The sequence below is a fragment of the Spodoptera frugiperda genome, chromosome 9, assembly GCF_023101765.2.
Source record: "Spodoptera frugiperda isolate SF20-4 chromosome 9, AGI-APGP_CSIRO_Sfru_2.0, whole genome shotgun sequence".
NCBI classification, from domain to species: Eukaryota; Metazoa; Arthropoda; class Insecta; order Lepidoptera; family Noctuidae; genus Spodoptera; species Spodoptera frugiperda.
The window spans coordinates 7,626,467-7,647,201 of NC_064220.1; the positions used below are offsets into that span (position 1 = coordinate 7,626,467).

The 20,735-nt window shown below is 37.7% G+C and overlaps 1 protein-coding gene across 2 annotated transcripts; it reads right to left on the reverse strand.

Annotated features, from left to right (window-relative positions):
* Positions 1-1,549: 1,549 nt before the first annotated feature.
* Positions 1,550-9,829, reverse strand: LOC118271394 (cytochrome b5-like). Of its 2 annotated transcripts, XM_050695789.1 has the most exons (5): positions 9,703-9,829; positions 6,265-6,394; positions 5,899-6,027; positions 2,625-2,767; positions 1,550-2,546 (listed from the first exon to the last, which is right to left on the reverse strand). In XM_050695789.1, the coding sequence occupies exons 2-4, from the start codon at positions 6,382-6,384 to the stop codon at positions 2,648-2,650; spliced, it is 369 nt and encodes a 122-aa protein (XP_050551746.1). In that variant the 5' UTR covers positions 6,385-6,394; positions 9,703-9,829; the 3' UTR covers positions 1,550-2,546; positions 2,625-2,647. The 2 variants fall into 2 exon arrangements, with proteins under 2 accessions (XP_050551746.1, XP_050551745.1); XM_050695788.1 differs by having other exon boundaries at positions 1,550-2,767.
* Positions 9,830-20,735: the final 10,906 nt, after the last annotated feature.

The following is a 20,735-nucleotide window of genomic DNA, read 5'->3' on the forward strand; positions in this document are numbered from 1 at the left end:
CGGTAAAGGATATTTTTTTAAACGTAGCCCCACATTAGGGTTTTCTCCTGTGTCGTGGGTGCGTTTACAAACATACAATTTCACATGCACATGACACCCAGACCCGAAACAACCCGTGCGGGAATCGAACCCGCTACACGTTGCACGGCAGCCAGTTGCCCAGCCACCGCGCCAACCGTGCAGTCTGTTTTGTTTATAGCCGACTTCATCTATTCTTTTTTTAGGGAGTCAGGCACTCATTCTGTGTCATCTTACTGTATGAAGTTGCAATTGGATGCGTATTGGTATACCTTACTAAGCGCCTCCTATAGCACGGTTAAATTACCGTGCCTACAGCCGACCCCTTTTTATTTCAGTTCGAAAATGATAAGAACCAAGATAATAATTAATGAAAAACAAATGTGCCCATTGTAGGTAAGTCTTTCGCGGATACTTTAACAAACACCAGATGTGGCACTATGTTCTCTATAACTCACTATAAAGCCGACCGCCACAGTGAGTGTTATTAACAGGGTGTCCGATGTCGCAGCTCAGTATTGCACCAGCACAATAGCACGCCGCCCGGCGCCGCCTGCCGTCAGCTGTTGTACTCCACACCGCATTAGACACAGACACACTGCACCATTGTGCATCGTGCACTGTTATTGAATGCACTCACTGCCTCACTGGCTACTAGTTAACTGAAAGGGGAATAAGTTCAACAGTAATCATATTATTAAGTTAACTATGAACATTCATAAGTTAACTGTCTTTTTCATTACGAGTAGATGTGGGACTATGTGATTGAGTCGGTGAATCATTGTAAGTATTGTGAATAAGGTTCGACATTAGTTTCAAATAAAACATTTTCATCATATTTTAGTGTGAAAAATAGGGGGGGGGACAATTCTTTTCCAATAAAGACGAGAAAACTAAAAATAATCTGGTCGCATGAATTGTGTAAAATACCGAAAGGGCTTTAAACATCATCCACCCAGACATGAAATCTTCAAGTCTTACAATAAAACACCGTTTTTACATTCATTTCGCTCATTCATCATTCAATTACTGTCAACAAATCCCCAGCTGTCAGCTTGACACATGACGTGACAGTTTGTCACATGACGTCACTCCTGCCTCCCGTGCGAACGTCGCAATCAGTCGGCGCGGCTTGTTGATGGATTTAAAACCTAATCATATTGGAAAATGATTGGAATTACCTCGCACGTGTCGGTGAAATATGAGAACCCTATAGGATTCCATTAGGCAAATAGGATTTATTTGTTGTACCTACCTATCCTGTGCTATGGGCCACATGCCATTTAGTGCTTGTCTAAGTATAGAGTAAAAAACTAATTTATATGCGATTAATGTAAGACAGTGACATTAAGTAGAGAACTCACCCTCTCGGTAGACAAGCACTAAAGTGTCCTTTGGCTACAGGCTCTGGATTCTGTAATCATTTCCTAGATTGTATCTACAATACCTACACTTAGGCTGTGGTCTTGATTACTGAATCATGCATGAACGATTACAACACAACAAATAGAAGCATTAATAAAAGAAGTCATTATCAAAAATAAAATATATTTCGATTCATAACAAAAACTTACAAGTTATTTTATACATATTAACTTAGTAGATAATTAAAAAAGCTTAGCGAGCCTAAGTACTACCTACGTATAGCTAGCACCTATGTACAAATTATATGATGAGTACGTGCAGGAAAGTTTCAGAATCGTACAGAATATTGTCCAAACACCTACTCATATAGTGACATAATAAACTCAGTTGATAAATTCATCTCACTTGGAGAATTTATTGAGCAAAACGTATTTCAATTGGATTTATAGAAAACTAGAAGTTGTTCATTGGACGCTGGACAAGTTGGAGACAAACTTGTGAAGCTGCAAGTGAGAAGGACTTCAGTTAACTTTGTCGATAGGAAGTCAGGGGTGGTGGCGGATAGATTAGTTAGTTTGTTCTGTATCAATAGTCTGTGTGTGTGTGTGTGTGTGTCGATGGGACGGTGCGAGCGAGCGTGCATTTTTTATTCAGTTTATCCTTGATTTGTTAAGTATAGTTTGAACTAGTTGTAGGAACTTTAGAGTCTCTGAATTCAAGGAGATATTATGATAACTTTTAGAATAGGCACGGCGAGAGAGAGATAGAGAGAGAGAGAGAGAGAGAGATATCGGTATACATCAAATCAATAGTTATAAAGAGTAGAAAAATTAATTAATACGAGTCAAACGTAGAGAGTAGGAACTGCGAAGTTAACGTGCGTTTGTCATTCTGCTGCGGACTATCAATAGATTTCCACTATTATCACATTACAATAAAGTTGAAAACCTACTGCAGAATAACAGAGAGTAGGATGGATAGAGTAGCTGTCGTCTTTACACGGATGTGATGATGGTGTTGCCATGGTGACTGCGGTCATGGTGTTGCCATGGTGACTGTGATCATGGTGTTGCCATGGTGACTGTGATGATGGTGGTGCCATGGAGACTGTGATGATGTTGTTGCCATGGTGACTGGGTCAGCCCAGCAGGCCGCACGTGATGATGTTAAAGCAGCTCCTGGTGGTCGGCTTGTCGTCTTTACATGGATGTGTTGATGGTGTTGCCATGGTGACTGCGGTCATGGTGTTGCCATGGTGACTGGGTCAGCCCAGCAGGCCGCACGTGATGATGTTGAAGCAGCTCCTGGTGGTCGGCTTGTCGTCAGGCTTCGCGGCCACCACTCGCTTCTTCTTCTTGCCGTTGGCGTCGTAGCGTTTCTCCTCCTGGAATTTTGGAAATAAAATAGTAGTAAATAGTAGTAAGATTGATATACAAATCTTAGGTTTAAGATTTACTCAACATAAATACATAGGTACGTAGAATTAAAACAATGAAGGACACTAATTTCGAATTGCAGGTAGAGAAGAAGAAAATGTAAAAATCCATTAAAATTTTGCCTGAGCTGAAAATTGAACCCAAGAAGCTAAAATCGCGTCATACGTGCGCTTCAAAAAGCCATCAGACCACCACAGATGAGGCCCAGTAGGGCTGATGCCGACCCGAAGCTGCGGACTGCCTAGCGGGTTACCGGGACTCCGGCTTGAAAAAAGGAGTAGGTAGTAGGAACAGGGTGATGTTTAGTCATTAAGAGTCTGATATTCTCCCGCCTCGCTCAAGGCGACATGAAGTTATTGGATGATTTTTCCCCCTCAAAAAAGATTCTAAATCTCCAGCAATATCTCGATAAACAATACAGCCTCAATCACCCATTTCACACCAATAAGTCAATCGCTGTGTAAGTTCAAACAAGCAATAAATAAATGAAACAGAACAGATTGCAATCCAGACGGAATAAAGACAGTGCCTATCTAATCTAGATCCAACCATCGTCGCGCCGCCTCCTATAAACTATGTGAAACAACTAATCACAGCTCTTATCGTTCACTCATTGTGTTCCATTCACTCGCGAATGAACGGCATTTGTCAATAGACTATAGACTCGTTGTGATTGTAGTGAGACACCCCGCTTTGTAAGATTGCAGTAAGGATAGCTATTGGTGCTTCAGTGTGAAGGAATTAATTTAAAATACTTATTTTTTGACGGTTTATAAATTGGGGTGATTATTTTTTTTAACGTTGCCCCACTTTAGGATTTTCTCCTGTGTCGTGGGTGCGTGGAATTGAGTAATTGATAGATGATAAAAAACATTTCAGCACCCTTTTCACATTAGGCTAAGTAAATATGTATAATTATAAGAAAAATTCTACTAGTCAGCAGTCTGGGCGTCGACGCCGCGTCTGCGCACGCAGCTCATGAGGAAGAGTCCCTCTGTGACTCGAAACTAGTAGAGCTTTTCTCATAATTATACATATTTACTTAGCCTTAACCCGAGATTCAACTTAGCAGTCACATTTACAAATACATTATATAACAAATGAGGCTAAAATATTGTCACTATTTTTTGCTACGAGCTATGGTGCCCCATATCACAATCCTAACACAGAGAGCGTAATATCCTGATTCCATTACTATATCGACAATTCATACATTCGCTACAGCAACTGTAATAACACTAGTTATAATTGAAGTAAGCAGTTTCTAACCAAGTTGGCTTTCAAGAAACCCGGTAATGGCCGCGTGATGGCCGCCGAGTATGGCAGTATGGCAGTATGGCTCATTATACCCGCGAGCCCCACTCTCCCCTACACCGAACTCTACTCGGCGAGCTAACCAACTACTCTTGCTATTTACCACAATTATTGTACTCAAGAACATAGTGGTTATTTTATATTGATTGGCTAAAATAGAGATGATGACGGGGTATGAAAATTGAAAATCTATTTAGTCCGTCAGTTAGGTAATGAAAAAATATTAGACACGTATTTTTTTATTTTGTCATATAAGATAACAATACTCGATAAAACGAATCAAATTTTAGGTGTGGAAGTGAATACGTCAATTCTATGTATAAAACGGTAAAGTGCTGTCACGCGATATTTTAAATAGATACAACTTCGAAACTTTTTGTTATACGTATCTAATGATTTAAAATAATCTAAAAGACGGACATTAGAATAAAAATTTGTCATCTACCCTATTCACGCTTAATTTTCAGAATTTAGTTGGAAAACGAGCCAGAAGTAAGTAATTACATAAATAATCTATCTAGCGGCCATTTAACCGCGGGACATTATCGTCAATTTTATTATTTTTATAGTGCAATATATCTCAGATATTTAATCTGATATAAATAATGGATTTCAATAATGATTTAGATTTAATAGACGATTAATAAACATTCTCAGTGATTAAGTATCTAATATTGTTGCTGATACTATTTTTATGCAGATTTTGCTTCGTTATTTCAAGGAAGAATATTTAGCTACGTTGGTCAGCTCTAAACGTATTGAAAAATATTTTTTGCGGAATATTAGTTCAGAAATTAACTTTCTAAAGTCGACGTCGCGCAAGCAAAAGTTCTGGTGTTTGCAGACATATATTAGGTACGAATACTGTTTTATATTAAGTGATACTATAAGTATATTATGTAATAAATGGTAATTACAGTAACAATCAGTTTTAGCCGGAAATTATAATATAATCGATAGTATAAAAATGCTAAGACGATAACGCAGACAATGCGTGCCACTATCTTTATAGCTCCAATATTTAGTAATCAAATACAATACGTATTACGTATGTATTATACAAATATATGTTACTCGCCCGCGATCTAATTATCTTCATAATTTTGTACAGTCATCACTGATACTAATAACACGTACGCAGATAATCGTTATCAATAAAACTAAGGCATTAAGATATATTTTACAATGATAATGTTGAGGTTTGTTTTAGGGAAACACGACAGATTTTTTAAATGAAACCTAAGTCAATTTGGACTTTACGGGCTAAAGTTTGGTACATAATGTTGTGGACCGTGGATTAGATGTGGGATCAGTTTTTATCCCGTAAAGTATGGCGGATCCCTATTGGAACGCAGGTGGACCGGCTGGGCGGAGGTTGTCCTCATGAAATAGAATACTGTAACTGTAGTTGATCCTGTGCAAGCCTACAGCCTGATAAAGACTACAAATAGAAGTAACCTAACTTTGCATAATGTTGTTGCTAAGTTATTGTTTCCGCCATTAATTTACACATGATGTCTGTTCTTACAATTGTGTGCTTTTACTCGAGTGACAAATCCTTTACGCATTCCTTTTGTTTAAAATGATAAATAAAAAACAATTGGTAAAATAATTGCAACCATAACTGTAGAGAATTGAAGGACTACTGGAAGGTAGGTAGGTAAGGGAGTCTGGAATTCTTTCTATGACCACAATACAATGAGTGAACTATAAGACCAATAGTCCTCTACCTATTATACATGTGTATACAGTGTATGGTACCGACCTCAACAATCTCTCCGATCTTATATTTGACGAGGATTTGGCGCGCGTCGGACGAGTGGCCGACGTCGTCGAACGAGCGCGACATGTCCCTCCCGGCGTCCTCCAGGATCGTGTCCTGCCCGCCAGGGTGCTGGAATAAGACGCAAATCCGTAAGAATATACAATTTGTATCTCGGTGAAAAATATACAATTTAGTAGTGGATGAGTAAGAAGACGTAATCTTATGAGAAATACTGATATCCTCGACATACCAGTCCTTATTATAAGATTTAGTTAACCAGTCACAAAACCGACAACCTAATAATTATATGATTGGCATCTTAAGTCCACTGGATGCATGTCGCTTCCGACCAGCCTATTGGCTTACCTCGTCGATGTACTTGGTGAGGTCATACACAGAGTCCTTGTAGACGAGCCACAGCGGCTGGCCGTTGCTGCCGTCGCGCGTCGCCACCTCCGCGAATGTGTAGCGCTTCACTTCACCCATTCTTGAGTCTCTGGAAACAAACATACATACAATAAGGACTATGTTCAGTAGTGGACGTCTTATGGCTGATATGATGATGATACAATAAGTGCATTAGACCTTAAGTACTTTGTTGCAGGATAGGGGTAAAAGAGTAGATGAATGTTTGATAGTAATCGATTAACGCAGCCCCCATGGACACCCACAACACTAGAGGAAGATATGAGTTGCTATTATTTGAATTGTGGCTTAACGGACAACATCGTCACATTCTTATTTAATGCTTTGAGTGAAAACAAATAAATTTGCTTATCAGCTGCTACACTTTAGAAAGATAAAACCTCTCGTTCCGGAATTTCCACATTTCAATAATCTTGACAAGCTTAATTGAATACATCTTCTGATAATTCAAGTTCTAATACGTAGATAATAGAGTTCGTTTTGTTTTGTGTTCCAATCTAATCACACGTACTCATTACGGAGCTTAATCTTAGACGCGGACATGACGTTGGTAATTGATAGTCGTTAGTCGGTGAAGTTGTAGGCGATCAGTAGATAATTGAAATTGGGGACTCTAGGTGCGCATCCAGTGACCTCAGGGAAGACGGTGGCACAGTGGTCACATGCTGCCGTACAACTTGCACAGTAAGGCTCATGGGATATACACACGTCTGCATAGGGAAGTGCTGTAACAGGCGTTGCACCGTAGAGGGGGGAGCCACTACGGTGCAATGCCTGGAGCAGGTCTACTAAGAGGACTCGGTGCTCCTTACAGGTGTTGAGGGTGGCCACCGATGTGGTTTTAGTGAGGTAAAAATCCCACACTCCCTAGTCTTTTATCCCCAAAAAGCTAGGCGCCTTTTGAAGGTTACACCCCGTCATCAAAACAAAAAGATAATTGAAATTATTACAATTAGTAGATAACAATACAAATAATTAGCAGGATTACGGTAGTATCGTATTCTTCTCGAAGGTGCGTGCGTCTGATAGCGGTATCTCGGCGTCGCCGCGATAATCTTCGCTTATATCTCACTATCTGAGATTCGCAGATAAACACAAATTAGGTAATGATACGATAATATTTCAATACTCGATAGTTCCGCCATTACAAACATTATAATAATATGCACGTGTAGTGTATTTTGACGATCGTACTAAGTCCTAGGTTAAGTAAATGTAGTCTAGGATAAGTTAGTGATAGCCCTCAAATTTGCAACCCCTGAAAAAGGCCGTTAAGCTGTACATAACATTTAAATTAAGACCTGTGATACCTACCTTAACATGCAAATAAATATTTTGAGTTTGAGTTTGAGATTTTGTTAGACAAGTGGCCATAAGCACAACTACCAAATAACGGATCTCGAATGCGATTCACTGGTTTCGAAAAATATTGTGTATCCGATATCGTGAAGTCTAGAATTGTGTCCGGAGAATGGCAAGGGGCTTCCTCCTCTTCTAATTTAATGGTTAACATAGTTTAGTACTAACATTAGTTGACTAGATAGTGAAAAACTCATGTTATTTTGAATACATGTCATGCTCTGTCTACCCTTCGGAGATCAAAAAGGGCATGACTTCAGTCACGTGTTGTGTATGTAAATAATGATACAGTTTTATTTCGCGTCCAATATTAAGGTAACCTTTAGTAATCCCACCCAGCCGCCCAGCCACCCAGGCGACCCAGCGAGCCACCAAAATTGGAATTAAATAGCCAGAATGGATTTCATAGTCTATCCAAACTGACCTTTTGGCAAAGGGTGAGTCGCAGAAAGACATTTTATTTAAATATCGCTAGACTTCCTACGCAGTAACGTGATGCCACATATTAAGAGTTTAACCTGAATTAACGAGTAAATAACTTCATTAAAGGACCAACAGACTCAAGCCCCAAGTGAATAGGTTACTTATGGGTAGAATTACTCAATCGTACACGACATCATCGCTTACCACCAGGCGAGATGGTGGCCAAACGTCGACCCATCAAATATAAACAAATACTTAGAAGTACAATCAGCCTAGTAACTTGGTATGTAAGTATGAAAACAAAGATTGATTCCGTACAAAGACAATAACCATTGGTTGGGGCTACTGAGCTGATTTGCTTTCGTTAAAAACCATATTTATACATAGATATATAATAATTTATTTTATTTAGTACACTGTAACTGTACTGATTGTCAATTCTTATTTGCTCACTCGCATCCCAAACTATCATTTCATCGCTAACCACTAAGCGAGATAGCGGCAGGTATAAAAGAGGTTTTTAATGTAGTTTAACTAGGTACTTAAATGGGTGCTAGATTTAAATACAAAGTAAAACCTGCTACCTAACTAAGTAGTTAATTGTTTTTCCTTGTTTTGAGAAGTCTTATCTGAAATACTGTTCAAAATAAATTCAAATACAATCTCATAATCGAACAGTAATCAAGTAGCCATCAATCAAGATCAGTATTGTCAATGTTGGACATTTGTTGTGATTACACACAGTTGTAGTAACTTGGTAAAACCCCACCTAAATATAACTTAAGTCTTGAAAAATAAAGCTAACTTTTCAGGTTTATCCTACAACATTACTATTTTCATAATCTACAATGGCTATTTCTAAAAATTCTTTACTAGATAATTGTCCGATTTTGTTTTCATAAAAACAATCCACAATTTCAAACTCTATTCTTTATGGAATAAGCCCGTAAACAGAGCAGACGGATCACCTGATGGTAAGCAATCGCCGCTGCCCATGGACACTCGAAACACTAGAGGCGTTACAAGTGCGTTGCCGGTCTTTTGGGGTTAGTAATTTAAGGGTGGGGAATCGGGAATTGGGAAGGGGGAATTGGGCCTCCGGTAACGTCACACACACAACGAACACAACGCAAGCGTTGTTTCACGTCGGTTTCCTTTGAGGCCGTGGTAACACTCCGGTCGAGCCGGGCCACTTTCAGCATTTCAACTTAATATTTACAACACAAATCGAACCCGCGATCAATTATATTCGACAATCCTACGTATGTCTCTCACACTCTTGGTCATTTTAATTGATTGATGTTTTGGTTAAAAAGTTACACAAGTGAAGTGAGACATAGTATTTACTAATTACTCGTACCTATATTCAGAAAAAAATACCAAAATCTAATACAAGGTCATTGTTATATTGTATTAGATTACACTAAACGAAAGAATATATGCAAAATTTCAAGTGTTTTGTTATACCAATTTTTTTTAAACCTTTTTTTTCGCAACAACACTAAATAATGTGAATGATTTAAAAACTCATTTTATTTTTTTACCAGGAAACAATATTGTAATAAGTGCTGATAAGTAAATGAATTGGGCACTTACTTGTGAACACGTCTGCCGACTGCTGACTCTGTGTGCTTACTATCGACTCGCCACAGTTTTGGCAATGATAGCCGTGATACCCGTGATAGCAATATGATAACGGCTATCAATCGACGTCTCACGCACTCCGCACCGGGTGACGTCAGCAGGCACTGCTGCCGGACAGCACCCTCAAAAAAAATCTACTGACGCTATGGAAACTGTGGCGAATGCAATAGTTCTGAACATACCTATACTACTTTCAATAAAATAAGATTTCTTCTCAGTTTTTTTTTATACGACATTGTATAGCCTCCTTCGGTGCGAGTGTCTAAAGGCGGCACTGCTAGCTAACCACCAGGCAGTCCACCTGGTCGTTTCGCCTATATTCCATTAAAATAATCACTGCTAAGTAATTACACCACCCATCATATAAAAGAGAAATAAATGTATTTTTATCAAAGTGCAGTTTACTATATCACCATCCTCGTTGTTGGAACAATCTCTGCAAGTTGTCAGGAATTATCTTGAGTGATCTTCTGATTAAGTACTTTAAACAATATTATATTAATATTGGCAAATAAAACTAATCTATTCGAGCGTGTCATTATCATAATAAATATAATATTCAAAGAATTATGCACTTTGATACCTACGTGGGGTGTTATAAAAGAGGCATATAGATGTCTAGTGGCCGAAACTAAGATGCTGGAACCAACATTCCTCTAGTTGTATCATAATCCCAACAGATGTTCAGTTTCAGATCGTACGAGACCTGATAAGCAATCAAGATAATACGATTAGAAGCCCTATACGTAAGCTAATCTCCACACTATTCCTATACGATAGTTTATTGACCTAGCCCTCTAGTAGTGAAGGCCTGCCTCTATCTACTATAGGTACACTATGTACACTCTACAATAACATACGTGTCTGATAGCAGTGATAACAAGTGCATGTACACTTGCACGTAGCGGCGATAGTGTGTTGACTAACTAGTCGACATGCAGCCACAGAAGGTCGCGGTTCGTTGCTAAACAATGTTGTCTGATAAGCCTATCTATTATATCTATGTTGTTCGTTTGTTTATGATGGTTAGAGCAAGTATTTGAAGTGTTTTGGTTCGATTCCCAGGAGAAGTTCACGACCTGGAACTGTGGACTGCGTAGCGGGTAATCGGGGCTCCAACTCGAAAAACAGGCGTGGGAATCAGTAAGAGTCTGACACTATCTCTCACTTCACACAAGGCGGGAGAAAACATTGCACGATTTTCCTGATTCCCTCCCTTTTGAGAAAGTTGTTATGCCTTTGGATTTCCAAATGATCCCAATTAATATGATGAATGCAAAATAAGTTTGTTTATTCGTTACCACTTTACCTTATGTTTGTAAGTCTTGAAATATTACTTGCATATTGTTGGAAGCTCGGAATAAGACATAGGATAATTCATTAATTTAACTAAAATGTTAAAAGTATCATCGTATCTTTCCGAAAAATTAAATAACATACGTGATGATATCATAAATAACTAAGTATGTACTATAATATAATATTATGAACCGACACACTATGTTAGATAGTAACCAGCGCTATCTACATTGTTGTAACGATTACCTGTCTATCAGCCATTATTAGATAGTCCCGCTCTGTTGGCTATGACTTCATTTTATTCTGTTCAATTAACCTGTAGTTAATGTTGAGCATCAAAAATTAATACTTCGTTTTGACACTTATACGTCAAAGTCAAATAATTTATTCTAATTCAATCATAAAAAGTTACTTTTGTTATTATATTTCGGTATTGGCAGCAACAATGCTGATGGCACCGTCTGATGGTAAGTAGATAGTCACCGTAGCTTAAATATTCACAACCCATATGTAGGTTGTATATAATAATATAGATTATGATGATTGTGATGCAGTATTAATAACGCCATTATTTTTTTAAAAACATAAGAGGACATTATGACACCATCCATCATTTATCGAATCACACAGTCTTGTGTCCACTTAAGGCACTCTCCCAGACAATACTGAAAAAGTTTTCTCTCGATAAGATTAGTAAGATCTGAGATTAGACAAACTTATTTAAATAAAACTTGCTTTTGAACTCATTATAAAGATATCATAATATTTTATGCAAAGAATATCGTAATGTAGATTTTTATAATAACTATCGTGAGACGTACTAATAAACTAAAAAATCACGGTTTGCTCACGTACATTAATGGAGAAAAGCTCTACTAGTTTCGAGTTACAGAGGGACTCTTCATCATGAGCAGCATGCGCAGACGCGGCGACGTTGCGACGTGAGTAAACAGTGATTATTTTATTAATAACATAGATTCGTAAATTACGTAAAACAAGTATATACTTGTTGCATTCTACTGAAAACCACTTATTAATATTCATTAAATATAATTAATTAATTAAAAGCGGAGTCACGCACGGCTCATTAAAGTTCACGATACATTTACTGATATTTCACAAAATGTACGTATTTATTATTTCACAGTACATCAACAAGTTGTTGCGGATTCGCACTATACACATGAGATAACACTATATCGCGGACCCAGTACAATGTATTGTAAATTGTCTGTTAGTTACATATGAGTGTGTTATCGGTTACTGTTATCATATCATCTCGTCTTCTCTATCAGATCAGGGCGCTTTCTCTTGAAACCAATTTCAATGTCAATGCAATTTCAATCTAATAAAATCTCAATAATTATTCAATGTCAAAACTATACATAGCACACAATGCTATATAATATACACCCAGACTCCGTACTATAAATGAGAAATTTGCAAAAAACCTAAAAAAGCTCAGCAGTAAGCAAAGCAATACTTTGCCAGACTCGGGAATCGAACCCGAGACCCCTTGTCCAGCAGTCGCACTTGCGACCGCTCGACCAACGAGGCAGTCGAAAAATTCTCCGAATTCTAAAAATGATCTCATTTTTTATGTATCCTTAAATCAATCTTTGTGACGGGCGCCGAGTACCAGGTGGCAGGAGCCGAGAGCCGGGCGGTACAGGTAATGAAGTAATCACCTTTCTGTAAAGGATCAATCAATTAATGGCGTCGCGCTCCATCCACCACGGTAATCTCGGCCGCCACCTACGGGTGTACACCCACAGTACAGGCGCACGCGACACCCACGCTGCCCCTCGCCCGTAAATACCAACTTTGTACGAATAAAGTTACTTTTGCCGTAAAAGTCACACTGCGACTCATATTTCGTTGGTATTCAGAATGTTTGCCTTCCTGCAGTTTTTGATAAAGATTTTTCTTTTCAAGCTGTGGTCAAAGGAAGCACTGCCTCGGTAGTTAGATTAGTTCACCCACAGCGTGCAGTTTTTACTCTAGCAACTACCTGTGACATTTTAGTATTTTTACTCATTGAACATTAATGAAAACACATACGTTTTACCATTTTTTATTTTTGCCAGCTATATCTTCTATTCTGAGGTGTCGGGTGTAAAGGAATCGATTTATTAATAAGGATACAGGTGTTTAATAGATGAAGTCTAGATTCCGACTAGTACATTCTATGATCACTACACTACACTCCAATTAATGATGGAATTTCAATTGATGGTCAAAGTAGGTATAAATTATACTCGCACACAAAATTAATAAATGATATTTATTTTGCAAATAGGTGACAATGTAACTCTTTTACACGTCAATCTCTTAAATAACTAGATGAGGCCGGCCTTAATAATTAAGGCCTTAATTAATCTTACCTAATATTAGGATTGAAGCTACACAAGATACATTACCAACTGCCGAAAGTCAGCATCCATGTGACGCGATAGTAGCGACTATTCCGGCCGAATGAGTCGCACGCAGTGTTGGACCAGCTCAGCGCTGGCTTTAGGAAGTACATCCCGCTTTGGGAAATCATCTCGAACGGAGCTCTACGAGTGTACAATCAAGCAGTTACATAAATAAGCCGGTAAACATAATAATTCATTTAATGTCTCAGGAAAGTTTTTTTATGGTATAAGCTGGTAAACGAGCAGACGGATCACCTGATGATAAGCAATCGCCGCCGCCCATGGACTCCTAAAACACTAGAGGCTTAAAAATGCGTTGCTGGCCTTTTGGGGTTAAGAATTTAAGGGTTGTTTGGGAATCGGGGATTTAGAAGATTGGAAACGGGGGTGATTGGGACCCGGTAACCTTACTCACACAACGCAATTGTAGTTTCACGGCGGTCCTCTGTGAGGCTGTGGTATCACTCCGGTCGAGCCGGGCTACTCGTGCCGAAGCGTGACTCTCCCACACTTGTTGTCATACAACAGCCGATATCAATAGTATGTATTACACAATACACAATTAGTATCACGCTAGTAATTCCCGGAACAGTTGGACAATGATAAATAATTCAACGCCAACTTTTCACCAATTATGTGTCTACTCGGGAGCGAAACTATTGTACTTCGTAGTTAGCAGTTTGTATGTCAATTCCAAATCACTGGGTATCATTCAATTTGACGTTCATAATACCTTAGTTTAACAAGTGTATGGGACAAATAAGCCTCTTTTCAGCAACCTTTCTTAAATTCTAAGAAACTCCTTTGCCAAGATAGGCGACACTTATTGATTTGGTTTTCACCAACCTATAAATGACGCCTAACGGTACAGGTTAGGGGCTGGTGTAGATGTTCCCCCGCAATAAGTAACTCTTAGTTCTTTAGATATTATTTATGTGTGGTTGGTGAAAACGGCCATTAGTTTATTTCATTACCTCTCCTTAAATGGTGCAGGTTCGAAACCTGCTAACGACAAGTACTAATGAAATGTGACTGTTTCCGAGTTATACGTACTTTCTAAGATTATTTAGACACCACTTGACAAACGGTGAAGGAAAACATCGTCAGGAAACCGGAGCATATAATTTCTAATTATAAGTTTGAATTCGCCAACCCGCATTGAGAAAGTGATGTGGTGATTGATGCTCAAACCTTCTCAGTGCGAGAAGACGCCTATGGTCAGCAGTGACTACTTATATAGGCTGTTAATGTGATATGGACACTTATAGGCTGTTGATGTGATGTGTGTTTCTATAAATAAACTTTGTTATAAAAGTAATGTTCACTATAATGTCATTACTAAGTCGCAGTCTGTGTTTGTACTGAAGTGTCACAGTCGTAGGCTCATCATAAAGGTTACTTGTTTCTAAGTCAGTGTTACTCAGTGACCGCTGCTCCATACTTACTATTAAAGAAATAAGTTGTCCGCGTGACGTCACCGCCGTCAGGTCTATTAACGAACTAGTTGTGTATTCATAGAGAGAGTGTTATTTATACAGGATCGGCAGAGCAGCCATATTGTGGTGTCACCCGGATTGATGGTCCTCCCGTCCTCCGTCCTCCCGCACTCTCAATGTTATATTTGCATGGGAACTGTTAGCCGTGGCTCCATATTTTCCAACGCCCACGCAGATTATGCTAAATTTAATCACCTCACATTTTTTTTCTAATAAATCTAATTTTCTATTGTTAAAAATAGACCAAAATTGGTGTGGTGTCGCTAGAATTAATTTGTCAACTAGACATTGTGTTATAAAAGATGCTGTTCCTACCTACGAGGCTGCTTCATACCAATACATATAATTAAACACAATATTGGACTGGTCCGTTGGACGAGTGATCAGAAGTGCGACTGCCGAGAAAGAGGTCTCAGGTTCGGTTCCCTGGTCGAACAAAGTATTACTAGGCTTATTTTGGGCTGATTTCATGGACTTGTAACACAAATGGTAAAAAGTGACTGTATTTTGTACAGTGGAATTCCGTGCCATACCTAATGTGCACCTCTGCTTACTCCATCGAGGATGAAAAGCGTGACGATACCAAAAAAATTAAAGCTTTATCTGTGTGTTCAGTACAACTAAATTAGAATTGATATGAATTAGACTGTCACTAGTAAATAGGCTTTCTAGATAGATAACCACGATGATTCAGTAATGCAAACATTAGCTGATTGTGATTGGGGGAATCAAACAGATATTGAAAAAGGCAAAATATAAATGGAAATGTGCGATATTTCAGTAAAACCAACGTATTCAGTTCGAAATGGTATTAAATGCAAACAGCGCCCGTTCGACCAGCCTGAAAGTTTCAGCAATGGCGGCCAATGTGCCTCCATACCACATACAAATTGTTACTTTTCATTAATTAATGAGAACAATATCGGTTGCTATACGTGGTATTAAATACAGAAAGTGTTGAATAACGTATTCAGATTTTATTTCACATTCGTATCGGTTTGGTTGTCAATTATAATTATGGAAGACAATGACATTACACAGTATAGTGTAAGATTACATTGATTTATAAATAAAACTTAGATACTAAGACTAGGCGATTGACGCAGTGTGGCTGGACTATTGACGCAGGTTCGATATCAGCACGTAACCACTCTTTGTATGATCCACAAATTGTTGCGTGCAAAATCCTAGTTATTGAGTTAATTCGGTTGATTAAATAATGATCCCCTAATGAAATTTAATTAACGAATGATTATGTAGACTGTTTTTCTTTTGTAAAATAATAACTTCATATCATTAATCAATTAAATACAACATCTTTAAAATCCCTTCTACTTAAAAAACAATTTAATATTAAGTTTACCTCCATGGTGACGGTACCGGCCAGTCTCCTTGGCAGTCTTGGCAGAATGAGGCTCTAGACACAAGACAACATGTAATCAGCCGCGGGCCGGAGCGGAGAGGTTATGAGTCATTAGTCTGATGGCGGCCATAGCATCTATTTACCGACACCATGTATTACACGAGCAATCTGCTCTGTCAACACACTCTGTGCTAGCGCCATGTCCAGACATTGTTTTAGTACTAATCAGGCTCTTGTATTGTACCTATATTAAATTAGTGTGTATGTATGTGTGTATTGTGTATATAGGGTTTGTTAGAAATGTAAGATTGATTTTGAAAGGTATTTTTTTCTTTAGTAGTCAGTTAAGATCAATTTGAATCCATAATGATTTATTGACAATGTTTAATATCTGAATATTTGTGAAGATTTTAAACTGTAGTTTTATATAATTTTTCGTATAACAACACATATCACAAAACTTACTATACATATAATAACATGCTACATCTAATCAGTGGCACATTAATTAACATGGTTGCGTTTTTAATTAAAACGTAAAATAACATTTTTCATATAAAAACATAAATAATTCAAATATTCATGCGTCTGTCTGTCTCGAAACTAATTAACATAAGAAAATCTCTGGAAGTTTTCATTTTTTGTCGCGTTGCAAGCAGCTTGTTACTTTGTGCTCGATGCCAGTGAAATTCACAAGAATTTCATAAAGAATACTTCGCCTGGAAGCCGAGAATTTTTAGTTTTTCTCAGAAACTGCGGAATGTTGTGCGAGTGCACATAGTTTTAATTACAAAGTGGCTCGGTTTGTGAACTCTGTAATACTGCATTCTGGTAACGATGTTTAATATTGTAAGAGAAATGTATTTTTTTTTTATTTTTATTATTAAGCAATTTAGATGAATAGTGCAATATCAATATTTTATGACTAATTTGTTTAACTAAAATATTATTTTCTTAAAAATCAATCCCAAGACAAATAGTACTGGCGACACCTACAGCCTACACACCAAAAAAGAGTATAAAAATTTTCCTTTTTGTTCAATTAACTTCTGTGTTTCTACCTACGTGGATGCGTCCTCTGCGAGGTTACTGCGCACTGTGAGGTACGGCAGGAGCAGCGCTCTTATATACCGAGCATTAACAAAATAAAGTATTTAATCGTATGCCCATAACTGAGTCAATTGCGTTTAACTGCCCACTCCGAGGAAGCCATCAAATAGGGTTGCCACTCTAAAGTAATATGTAGCTATAATATTGCCGGCTGATAAAATTTCCTGTCGTTGAATTTACATGCCCGTAATATAAAAATAATATTTTTTTTGTTACATAGAGTATTTAAAAACATAAATTGTGATTTTATTAAAATAATAATTTGATCTCAATAGCATCATCGTCGTGCACTGGAAGATCCAAACTGAACCAAAGCTTCAACAGTTTGTTCAATATCACGGTCTGAAATATGGGTTCTAAATACTTAGCCTTACTGAGTTACTATTTAATAATATGAATCTATCTAGCATCATCTAATCTGTTGTATGTGGTGAATACTAAGAACGGATAGTCTAAGAGTAAGTTGAGTGGCTACCATCCCTGCGGTATCGCGTAAACCAAAAAGTGAAGCAATCGTAAAGTTAACTACCGGCTTTAATTGTCGATAGTTTGTGTCGATGAGTGGGACGGTAGGAGGCTCCCCTACACTACACAATACAATACTGCGGGTTTACTTGTTACACATAGTCATTCTAATCACCATGCTTTAAAAATTTAAAGTCTGTCTAACGAAATTTTAAAGCGACCCCGTCTCGTAGCAATCGGCTACGCCGTAGCGCGCGTAGCGGCTTGCTACGAAAATCAGTTTTTTTAGTACAGTAGGTTTTGATGTTGGACGTTTGAGTGGATTGAGTTGAATGTTTTTTAGCAGAGAATGATGATTAGTTATTTTCATTGGTTATCTATGGACATCATTCAATTTTAATTGTGTTATTTTTTTTTAGGAATCGATTGAATTATCTACAAACACATACGATTTTATACGACAAACCACGCAGTTACCACAAACATTATATAAAACTTACATCACGAAAGTCCTCGGTCTAAATCTAAATGAATGTAAGTTGTATAATCCGGTATTCAGGCAGATTTATATAATGTTCTCGTTTAAAGGCTTTACAAGTCTGAGACAATTTCAATTCGCATTGATATATTTCGTTAATTATTCTCTTTGCCTAGCGACTCCCCAACAAAGCACCGACGTACAGCGAGCGCGCGACTATTTTAATCGTGTTTTAGTTTCGTTACTAATAAATTAATACTATTTATTTGTTAATAGTTCGTTATATTGGATAGATATATATTGCAAAATTGATCTCTTACATTACCATCAAGTTTAGAAAATAAAATAGTTTAAAATAATATCAGTATAAGTTATAGTGTAGGTAACGTTGAATTGAGCTCAATGCGTTATATGGCGACAATGGGACAAATCGCATAGCACGTATGATGAGGTTTTGTAGTCCCCAACGAAGAAAGGCGTAACTTTCAAATATAATAAACAAAACAATATTGTAAAACAACACAGCAATTCGATACAATTGCTAATATTAGTTAAGCGGCCGTAAAGTGCGGCGATACTTTCCATCGCAGTCATGAAACAATGATGTGTCGCCGCCAGGCATTAATCACCAGTTTACGAGCTGTTAACAGTTACGAGCTGGTCGCCACTCCACTGCCCACCGCTATACCACTACTATGTACTATGTTATAGTAAACATACATGTGCATATATACAACTATGTATGTAGATAGTTATATGCACTGTGAAAAAATAAAGAAAAATAAATACCTGAAATCCCTTCTTTAAAGATTTTGATTCTACGTATGATTGAATGGTTAGCTACCCTAGTTAGGCGGTCGATAGCTAAAAAACGTATTGTAAGTTCAATTCTTGCACGGAATTAATACTCGTATGTGTGAGTGATTCACAATTTGTTGTTCCACGTGTTATTGTGAACGATACGTCACGGGATTATATCCCGGTGTAAGGTAGAGTTACCGAGAAAGAATAGAACCCGTGATATTTGTAGCAGCCATTGCGTCAATTCATGCTATTGGCTAGAACAATGTAGCTAATCACCATGATCTATACGGCAACCTATACGTAGGTATTTATATAAATCAATTAGTATATTCTCTTTAGACACTTTTAAAGTTATTTTAAGAATAAGCCAGATCTTCAGATGAGCCTAATCACTAATCCAGCTTTATATGTTTCTAATCGGATTTATACTTGCTCAGGCAAGAGTTGTTGATAACACAAATAACTAAAAATGATCCTCTTATGGCTGTTTTCACAAACTACTACTAAACCATCTCATAACTAAAAGTTACTTAGCCTGAGGTAACACCTAAACTAATTCCTTACCTGTACTCTTAGGTGTCACTTAGCTATAGGTTAGTGAAAACCAAAATATCGCTAAGTATCACCTACCTTAGCTTAGGTGTTCCTTAAAATTAAAGACAACACACAAAGCGTTATATCTACACAGTTTAACTTGTAAAGCTGTACCTCGAGCTGAGTCTCGAGTCGACCACATTCGTTTGTGAGACGGAGTATGTGAACAAAGACAAGTGCAGGTGTAACGTTACTACAGCAGCTCTATGGTACGCTGTGGCTTACTAGCACATTATACAATGATTATGTTTTGTTTGAAGTAAATTTACGTGAAAACTGTCTTCTTAGTTCCTACCATTATAGTGGTACTAGCTTCTGCCAGCGGCTTCGCCCGCATTTTGTGGGATAAAAAGTGTCCTATGTGTTACTCCAGACCAGAATCTACTCTTGTTGCAAATTTCATCCCGATCTTCTTTCTTCAGCCATTTTGGCGTGATTGAGTAACGAATATACACACAATAACACGAACTGTCGCATTATCAATATTAGTAAGAATGTACAAGGAATCTATAGTTTTTTATTCCCAAGTGAAAGGAGAGATCAGTACAATGTTGTCACTGACAGTTTACGACTATAATAATATTTGTATCATATTTTTGATGGGCTCAGCAATTTGTGTATTAATGGATATTTATTGTAAAACAAACTTCAAGATCAAATTATTTGTACAATATACCTTCTGCACTAGACGGTGGATTGATTAAAATTGTTCAACATTTCATATTCTTTATACGGGCTCCTTGTAGAACTGGTTGATCGATAAATAATCACTGGAACATCTCTGCATCTCCCCAGAATGGGTATAAACTTTGTCAGGAAGCTGTATCAGTTGTCTTCAAATTGATTAAGGGGTAAGTAGAGAGCTCATACTAGCTATGTACAACTAGATAATAATGCATTAATTAATGATCCAAATCTTGATAAATAGATAGTAAAATCAACGTTTCTAAAAGTTTAAC

What these genes read in the sequence shown, in the direction of transcription:
- LOC118271394 (XM_050695789.1), bottom strand. Translation starts at nt 6,384, where the DNA reads ATGGGTGAAGTGAAGCGCTACACATTCGCGGAGGTGGCGACGCGCGAC. An exon ending in TCACCAAGTACATCGACGAG is followed by an intron (nt 6,028 to 6,264) that starts GTAAGCCAATAG and finishes GTCTTATTCCAG; the next exon opens with CACCCTGGCGGGCAGGACAC. An exon ending in AGATCGGAGAGATTGTTGAG is followed by an intron (nt 2,768 to 5,898) that starts GTCGGTACCATA and finishes CCAAAATTCCAG; the next exon opens with GAGGAGAAACGCTACGACGC.